Genomic DNA, 10,159 nt, shown 5'->3' with positions numbered 1-10,159 from the left:
ATGTCACAAACAAGTTAGGCACTTTTTTGCTCAAATTATTATGGTCAGGATCCGGTTTGTGTATGTGTTCAAACATGAATATATCACAAACCATTTCCTGCTTTTCCCCCCTTCTCTTGTTTAATTCATCCATATCCTGTTTTGACTAAATCTGGCTCGCCAGGTGCAAGTTATCTTTCTGAACTCTAGTTCCCCTTTTTAAAAAAAGAAAGTTGTTATTTGGTATTAGGATAGTAGAAGATGGTTTCTTAAACAGCCATTGTTACTAAAAACAACTCTCAGACTCCAGGTATGTCCCATCCGTATCACATTCGGTCCTTAACAATGAGTGTTGTATGTAACCATCATCACTTTTTGTTGTTTACAACAAATGCCATATGCCACATAACAATTCCAGATAGATAAAATTATTACCAGAATAACAACTATTAACAGAGGATGGATGATCCAATCCAGAGTCGTTTTGGCTGAAGGTGAATATCCTAAAAATATATCCCACCAATGATGTGAAGTAGCATCAGCTATTCCTGACCCTATTGTCACTATCGAGTCTGCTGCAATAGTGGTGGTAAGCTGATGAGCCATAATACTTTGATTTAGGTATCGGATGGCACTCTGTATTTTGGTTGATTGAGTTAATATTTGCTTAAATCTGGTCAAATTTAAATCCCAATTTGGAACATCCCATTTAGTGCTATTCCAAATGATAGCCACATTCTTATCCACATCGGAAGTTAATATGAATGTGTCATTTTCCCAGTGTAATACTGAAATGTTATGAATACATCCCGAAAAAGGCACTGCCATTCCTGGTATCACTGGTTGATCAGTTACTACACATACCACTTGTGGTGCTATTTCGACCATATACCTATAGGTTATTGGCATAATAGTCCATTCACATTTGTTAACAGTATTTTGCAATAAACATGGTTCATATACAGCAGATTGTAATTTACAAACTTTTCCACTTAAAGTGTTATCACAAAAAGTTAAATCATGGGTACGATTATACATATCTATCACCTGTCCATAAAAGGTGGGGGTCCAAAAGTGTTGATTAGGAGCTGACCCAATTAGTAAAGGCATCACTATGTATTTACACATTATACTCTGTTTGGTTACATTGTAAATGGTAAAATATCCCTGACATAGGGTTTCCTCACACCTTATCCCCGAACTAGGTATTTGTAGCCAATGGCCTGCACGGATTACATCAGAAAAGACGGTCCTCCACACTTGTTCATTTGCTGTCAAAAGTTGTGTTTGAAAGACATTTTTCTGTTGTTGCTGCTGTAATGTTTGCAAAGAACATATAGTCCAATTGATTATGTGAGTAATATTAGTATCTACAAGGAAGGTTAGAGAATTACTAGCATTAAAAAGATCTAACATATTGTTATCCACGCCAGCTGCTAGTGTCATTGGGTACCAAATAGTAGGCATCCAATTAGCTTGTATAATTAAAGCATTATTAATTTTACTTCCAGCGTTATGCAGCCTATTTGCTAAAGATTCTATATCATAACTGTTTATTGTCCCGGTAATAGTTCCAAATCCTCCCAAAATAGTATCATACCAGGCTCTCCTATATCTACATCGACTAGAGGGAGGAAAGGTAATTTTAAATTGTACACGTGTTTGTTCCGCATGCTGACCCACCATTTCACATGTTGACGGTAATCGTTTAACCTGCCCTGGATCAATTTTTGCAGAATCTATATTTACAAAGATAATATAATCTGCCCATGTAGTACGATTCTTAATAAAAGATGCATTAGTACATACAAAATATTTGGGGTCTTCTAATGTCAGATGCAATACAGTTCCATTCCAGGTGCTACAATTTTGTATTGCCTGCCATTTCTGTTTCGTATTTAATTCTGGGAACACAGTCTTTAAGCAACATAGAATTGACACATGGGCAGTGACATTTACCACTACTTGACTCTGATATAGGGCATAAAAGATATACCCTCTTCTGTCATTGTGAGGGCCTTTCCATATGTCCACATTAGTTGTGATGTTAGCTATTGTACATCTCTGTCCTTTTTCACAACTAAACTTTTCCTGTTGTCGTCTGCTGGTAGCACTTCTCCATCCCCATTGAAATCGAGCATTGTCATCCAAAACTAGACGCCTAGCCGGAGTCCATCCTTCTACGTGACCCAAAGATACGATACCAAGGACTGTGACTACGCATAGGACGATTAGGGTTTCCTGTAAAATTAAACACAGTATTACTCCCGTAGGTAACATTTCTCCTGTGGGACATATTCCCATTTTTCTACACCAGGCCTCATTATCAATAGCGTACGGTCTTGTCCCACTGCTATCACCTCAGCGGGAGAGGGGGGACCATTTCGGTTGCTAATCCATATTTTGGCCCCAACATTTACAGTATTTGTGGATCCAAACCCTTTTGCCCCCCTAACCGTCAATTCTGTAGGGGCTGTGGTTTCTCTCACCGGAGCTATATATATAGGAATTAGCAACAGTTGTGCAATTCTTTCTCCCTGTGCTATTATTACATCCTCCGCACCTAAGTTAATTAGTATTACCCTAACCTCCCCTTGATAGTCAGCATCAATCACCCCTCCCAAGACAATTATTCCTTTTGAAGCATAGCTGGATCTGGTTGCCAATTGCCCATAATGTTCTTTCGGAATTTTTCTCTGTGTTTTCCACAGCTCTAGTGGTGGAATGTGGTACTGCGGGTCAGTGTAAATCCCGGAAGGAAAGCACATGGTCATTAACAAAAAGAACAAAGAAAAGAAACACATGAAACATTTTCCCCTCTGTTAAACATGACTAGTTCTTGTATCGCAGAGTCACAGTCTCTGTGTTGAATTGTTGAAAAGATTCAAAAAAGGGTTTTTTTCTGAAACACAAAACACACAGATTAAATAGACTTATTTCAGGGTCCTGTGGTACCAAATATGGCCACAGGAAAATTTAAACAGGCAGACACATTCTCTACATGGTAAAATTAGACTGTCTTTTTCCTAACATCAGGGAATTATTCTCAATCCATATTCTTTATTAGGTTCCTATCCTGAAGAGCTTACTTGTAAAAAGTAAGCAAAATTTCAATTCCGACTTCATCCACTTACATAAAAGTTTATTATAATTATTCTTTTCCGGTAACAAGGTTAACAAGCCTTTTGTTTCACATTTATTTTAATTGTATAGGTACTTAACCTCTACTTTTGTTAATCTTTTTATTTTAAACTTCCCACTTTAATTTTAAAATGCATTTAAATTTAATTACTCCCTAATCATACATTTCGGGCAATGCACACTTTTAAACCATGCAGGGGCACAAAAATTCATATTCAAAACTAATTTGAACCCTGAGATAAAAATACAAAGGCAAGGAAACTTTTTTCCTTAACATATTTCACAAACCTTTCTCCCACATTCCAATTCCAATATAACAATTCAGTGTTAAAACCCATCTAGCTGTTCAAACTTCTTTTATCCATTCACTTATGGCAAAAGCCACCTCATTTAATATCACATCCTGATTCCTTCTGACCCTGCATTACCTTTCTTTCAACATTCTGATAACCTTTTTAAAATATAAAGAAACAAGGGAAAAATTCAGGCTACATTAACATATTTGGGTTTTTTTCTTGTTCTCGTACAGAACTTTCAGACAAACAGCTCCTAAACTACTAAAATACCTTAATTATTCTTAACAGCACAGATCTACACTGCAAAAACTCTTTTGAACTTAAATCAACATACGCAAACTTTCTTTGTTTCTTGAACATCAAAAACAACAAGAACTTTTCCCCACGGCTGATCGGAACTCCAAACAGCATGCATTTCCCTGTGTGTGCTCGTAAAGTTTTCATTCTAAAAATCTAAAAATCCTCCTGCTGCTAACAAGGTAATTGCAAGTTACTACATTTGAAATCCCTCTGCTAGCTAATATTTACAACAGCATAAATCGATACCTGTGTTTGACAAATATCTCAGCAGTTCAGACAAAGAAAATCTCCATACTGTCTCTTTCCTCTTGTAATGGGCTGCATTCTTTTTATTACAGATGGCGGGTCTATTTCAGGGTCCGGACAGTGGGGTCCCCCGGGGCAATCATCCCAATCCCTTCTAATCCTCCCTTTCCTTTTTTTATACTTATTTTGTGCCACTTTTACAGCTGCTCTTTCTGCTACATCCTGATAATGTTCCAGTTTATCCTTTAATAATTTACTATTACATTCCAGCACCAGACACCGTCCCTCTAATTCTAACCTACTCTGTTCTACTCTCCCTTTCTCATTAAGTGCCATCTGCAACCGCTTGTGCACCCCACGGTATGCAGAGGCCAACACCCAACTCCTTCGAGTCAGGGTAACTGCTTCACCTGTTTTTACAGGGATTGTTTCAAGTACTTGTACAACATTCTTTGGTTCACATTCCCTTAACTCCTTATCCCATGATTCCGCCAATCCATGATTGGCCATTTCTGCCGCTATTATTTCATACGGGTCCCCGGTCCAGCCAGGTATCCCTGCAGGTTCTTTTTTAGATTTCTCCTTTCGCCGGAACATTGTTCGGTCTTATTTAGGGAGATCCTGCCGACTACGCCAATTAATGTACTGCTATTATTCTTAGGGTAATGCTATATCCCACTTTCCCTTCCCCTCACCAGCTCTCTGACTGGGAAAATTAATAGCATACACAGATGACTGAAAGCATAATATAGGTTTATTCATACAATTTTATAATAATGAAATCATGCAGTAAGGAATCAATAATTTGTTATAATGAAATCATGGAGTAAGGAATCAATAATTTGTTACCATATATTGCATCATCACTCCGTGGTCGGGGGACCAGCGAACATCGGAGGCAGCGCAGCATCTCATATCAGCATCACACGGCTCGTCAGCAGTGGAGAAGTCCCGATTCCACTGAGTTCTGCCTGTCTTTTTATGCTCAAATTATGGTCAAGATCCGGTTTGTGTTCGCTCAAACATGAGCATGTCACAAACAAGTTAGGCACTTTTTTGCTCAAATTATTATGGTCAGGATCCGGTTTGTGTTCGCTCAAACATGAGCATGTCACAAACAAGTTAGGCACTTTTTTGCTCAAATTATTATGGTCAGGATCCGGTTTGTGTATGTGTTCAAACATGAATATATCACAAACCATTTCCTGCTTTTCCCCCCTTCTCTTGATTAATTCATCCATATCCTGTTTTGACTAAATCTGGCTCGCCAGGTGCAAGTTATCTTTCTGAACTCTAGTTCCCCTTTTTAAAAAAAGAAAGTTGTTATTTGGTATTAGGATAGTAGAAGATGGTTTCTTAAACAGCCATTGTTACTAAAAACAACTCTCAGACTCCAGGTATGTCCCATCCGTATCACAGATGCCTAGAACTTTGCTTGAGAACTCAAGCTGCAGTGTGGCACCAGAGGGCAGTGCGAAGAGGATAGGCAGCTGTTCTAATTTTGGGCCGAGCCAGAGTAGTTTCGTTTTAAACTCGTTCAATTTCATTTGAACTGAGAGGGACCAAGATTGGAGTTTTGATATGCCAGCTGTTATATTTTCAGAGAGGTTGCTAAGGTTCGAGTCTGTCTCGAGAAGGGCAAGGATGTCATCAGCATATGTATAGATTGTTTCAAGAGGAGATAGATGGAAGAGTTTCAGGAAAGACATGTAGATGTTGAAGAGAATAGGGGATAGGGGTGATCCCTGTGGGACTCCATAAGTCGGTTTCCAAGGGGCGGATGTGGTGCCATTTGTGTTGACAGTGTAGGAGCAGGAACGTAAGAAGTTTGAGAACTACTCTAAGACTGTGGAGTCGATGCCTATCTCCGAAAGTTGATAAAGTATTGAGTAGAAAACCAAAGGCAAAAACTGCAGTGGTGATGTACAAGATACTAAGTCTTTAATTGAACAATCATAAAAAATAATCTTTAATAAACAATCATAAAAAATAAATAATAAATATAATCATATAACAGTTTGTATCCAAAAGGATTGATGAACCCGGACCCGATATGCTCCGTGTTTCGAAGAAACACTCCTTCCTCAGGGGTCCTAATTTGAACAATTGAGTATGTGTGAATAAAATTATTAAAAATTGTATGAAAAATTATATGTGAGTGAAATGGTAACAGCAAAGGAATAATGTGTAAACACCCAAGAGTGTGATCCAAGTTATGTGGAATATAGAACATAAATGTGCAAAATTAGCGAATGTGACAACAAAGAAATAAGTGAAAAGTAGTGAAGACATTCATTATGTGATCCAAGTAAACAAAATCTAAAATAATGATGTGCAAGATAACGCAATCAAATCAAATATTTTAAATAAACTTGAAACTAGAAATAAGCCCAATGATGTGAAGATATCGTGTAATAAGTGAGATGTGCATAAGAGTTGAGTCATCTGTGATGAAGCTTGAAGTGGGTGATATAAATCATTAGACAAAAGAAAATGAAGAAAAAGATTGGTTTGAATGGAAGCAAAAATACATACCTAATTGGTATTATACGCAGGAAACCTGATGGATAACAACTGGAATCGGCTAAAAAATTATATGTATATATGTGGTCCATAGTCAACAATGTGTTATGCAATGAAGGCAATGAGGACAAGATGGGAAGATATGAGAAACCTGGGGATATTAACATGTGCAGAAGCATATGGAAAAAAAACAACCGCGGCTAAAAAGTGTGAGAGTGACCGGAGATAAATACTTTGTGAAACCAATCACGGCATTCTATGCTGCTCTGTTGGGCTACATCCTGTGCAGGACAGCGTTGTGGAGGTGCATTTGCAAAAGGATGTCCAAGTCACGATTCGGACATCCCTAGACTGCTTCCTTACTAGACAAGCTCCTAACATATTCTCAGAGCTCAATTCTATGGTATGAAATTCTAATACAGATCAGATCATATTAAAGATGAGGTAGACTAATGCTCCACAACGTAGACATATACTATTCTTCTAGAAGTCAAGATCAAATCCAACTGATTAAAACTCACTGAACATCCGGTGTAGCTGCAATGGTAAAAAAATGATGAAACATGAAAATTTGATGAATCTTTTAAACATAAATTAAAATGCCCCCAAATCATTAACAAGTGACATTCCAACAAGTGCTGCATAATGAATGTTAATAAATCATTCACGATTTGATCCCATAGGCTGGAAGGTCTATAAATAAAGTACAGACCCCTGTAAACAAACAAACATCAGTCTCAGAAGTACTTTCAAACTGGAAATACATCAGGATTTCCTGTTCGAAAATAAGTGAGATAGATGTTAATGTGCCATAGACACCCAGCATGAACAGCCATTTTACAAACTGAAATGTCCACATTTTGAAGGGAACAGTGTCGTAGTGAGGGTGATGGTACATTCCTGGCTTCTTCTCCACCCCTGCTCCTTCCCAACCTCTACATGCCATGCATGCGCCTTCTCCTCCCCCCCTATGCCTCTTTAACTCTTTGCTAGTACAAGCAGCATCTTTAATCTGCTGCCCACGCCAGCATCGGCTCTCCCTCAGACGTCACTTCTGGTCCGATGAAGATATGAGAAAAGCCAGCATTGTTTTTCAACATCCCCACTGAGGGGAAGATTCTAAAAACCTAATGTGCCTTTAACGCAGTCGCTAAACCTGCTCCAGCTGGTTTAGTGGAACAGTATTTTACTGGCCGATTATCAGAACTTCTCACCGTGGTCTTTTCTGAGCTTCCTAGCTGTCTCTGACTCTGCCATGCAAATGTAGAACGAGGTCATTAATATTGCTAAATTCAAGTCCAACTTTAATAACCTTTCTTTTTAAAGACGCCTTTGAGGTATAGATTAGGAGCATGAGCTCAGTTATTCAACAAGCCCTTTTGTTTTTCCCTTCCCGCTGATTTATTATTTTATAGAACATTGTAATCCCACCCACCTCCTTTTGTATCATGTACAGTTTCCCGTTGTCTTTTTATATTTTAATTGTATTGTCCCCTCTTCCTTTTAAATTATTATGTAAACCGCTTAGGACAGTGATTCCCAACCCTGTCCTGGAGGAACACCAGGCCAATCGGGTTTTCAGGCTAGCCCTAATGAATATGCATGAGAGAGATTTGCATATGATGGAAGTGATAGGCATGCAAATTTGCTTCATGCATATTCATTAGGGCTAGCCTGAAAACCCAATTGGCCTGGTGTTCCTCCAGGACAGGGTTGGGAACCACTGGCTTAGGATAGTTAAGTGGTATATCAAGCTTGAATAAAACTTGAAACTTAACTACAATAACCACTGGGCTACTCCTCAGACTGATTTCCTGAAGCGGTCAAGGAGCCTGGTATCTCTTTTCATTTTCTTTTTCAGGGGAGAGAGGAGGACAGCAACCATTACTAGGGCAGGGGTAGGCAATTCCAGTCCTCAAGAGCTGGAGCCAGGTCAGGTTTTCAGGATATCCACAATAATATGCATGAGATAGATTTGCATCTCAAGGCGGCAGTGCATGCAAATCCATCTCATACATATTGTGGATATCCTGAAAATCTGACCTGGCTCTGGCTCTCGAGGACCGGAATTGCCTACCCCTGCACTAAGGATTAAGGAGGTGTCATGCCCTAATCCCTCCAGTGGACAGCTGCTCATTCAGAGCACCTTTTTGTACCTTGGACATTCCTGAAATAGGACTAAATAAAGAAGTTCTTTTTATACTTGGACATTTCTTCCTCTTTGTTAATCACTGTTGAACATCCTGATTTTGGTCTCTCCCTAATCTCGCCCAAAACACCTACACAACATGCCCCCTTTGCTATTTTGACATACAGCAGTGTCAGATGTCCAAATCTTGCCTTTTCAAAATAGGTATTTGGATGTTTCAAGCACATGGACATCCATTTCAGCATTTTGGGTTGTCCATATGCTCTGAAAATAAGTGACTTAGTGGCACAAATTGATACATGGTAATACCCCTGATGTCTATGTGATTGCTTTTTTAATACCATCTTTCTAGATTTTTAGGCACTTTCAAATGCATAATGGATATTTAAAGATGGCTGTTAAATATGAACATATGTGTCCACTGTGGGTTGACGTTTGGGTCTATTTATTAACTACCAGGGAGACAATTCAGAACAAAGATACAGCTTTTTCAAGTTTGCTGTTTTCTTTGGTAACAAAGACCATTGCTTTATTTACTGTAGTTGGTTGGTTTTCGTTTTAGTGCTAAACACACATATAACCCCTCCCCCTTCTTTATCAGAATCCTGATAAAGTTTGCAAAAGCTTCCCCAGCATTCATTAATGTAAATACATCTTTGCTGGTGGGGAGTGAATTGGCGACTCCTTGGGTCAGCGTCTACCTGCTCTTCCTCTTCTTGAAAATGGCTTCAGACATCTCTTGCTGCTTTTGCTTGGTGATAGCCGGCAGGAGCAGTGTGACGATCTTCCTCTCTTGCGCTTACCATTGCGCTTCCCCCTTCGCTCCTGCTTCCCTTTTCGCTCCTGCTTCTTGCGGCGTTTTGCAGGTTTGCTGCCGGCCCTGTTTGACCTCCGACTCATGTCTGATCTCCGACTGTTTCCTGAAGAAACACTGCTACTGGTATGGGCACTTCCCTCCAAGCGGGTCTGGAAGGTTCTTTTCAAGGATCTCTTGTTCTTCTTATTTCTGTTTGACATTGCACGTGCCAGCTGCTTTCCTTTCAGTGAAGCTGGAATTAGAAGACAGAGCTGTTCATATAAACAAGTGGAGAAAGTATGTAGAGCGTGGCTCAAGGAATTCTCTTCAATTCCTTTGCCTCTAAACAGAGGGACCCATCTTTGAGAGGGAGATTTCAAGCCACACCTCCAGCCCCACCCCACTATGCACAACCTCCCTCCCCTCAGACCCACCACTCTACCTTCTGGCACAACCCCTGACAGATCTTGGCAGTGACACCATGAAGCCCCTCAGGAAACACGAGATGCCTTAATACAAAGTCAACTCCTGCTGCCATGGGACCAGATCTGTGAGATTTTGCAGTTCATATTGTGAGACTTGTCTACAAATCTACAAATACTACACTGCTTTGGGACGTAATTTTAAAACTAGGACTGGCCATAAAATTTCCCTTCTAGAATGGGTAACCTAGATAAGTGTGTGTGTATATGTTTGTGTGTGTTTGGCCATATGTATTTGTATATTGGT

At 39.4% G+C, this 10,159-nt stretch overlaps 1 protein-coding gene across 3 annotated transcripts in view; it reads right to left on the bottom strand.

Annotated features, from left to right (window-relative positions):
- Nucleotides 1-9,181: 9,181 nt before the first annotated feature.
- Nucleotides 9,182-10,159, bottom strand: part of LOC117358173 (G2/M phase-specific E3 ubiquitin-protein ligase-like) — a 93,914-nt gene continuing 92,936 nt past the window's right edge. For all 3 annotated transcript variants that reach the window (XM_033939774.1, XM_033939772.1, XM_033939773.1), the window contains exon 10: nucleotides 9,182-9,683. In XM_033939774.1, the coding sequence (XP_033795665.1) occupies nucleotides 9,325-9,683 (359 nt within the window). In that variant the 3' untranslated portion in view covers nucleotides 9,182-9,324. The remainder of the gene's footprint in view (nucleotides 9,684-10,159) is intronic.

This window comes from Geotrypetes seraphini, chromosome 3 (genome assembly GCF_902459505.1).
Source record: "Geotrypetes seraphini chromosome 3, aGeoSer1.1, whole genome shotgun sequence".
NCBI lineage: Eukaryota > Metazoa > Chordata > Amphibia > Gymnophiona > Dermophiidae > Geotrypetes > Geotrypetes seraphini.
The sequence above is the reverse complement of the archived record's forward strand: the minus strand, read 5'-3'. Positions and strand labels throughout refer to the sequence as shown.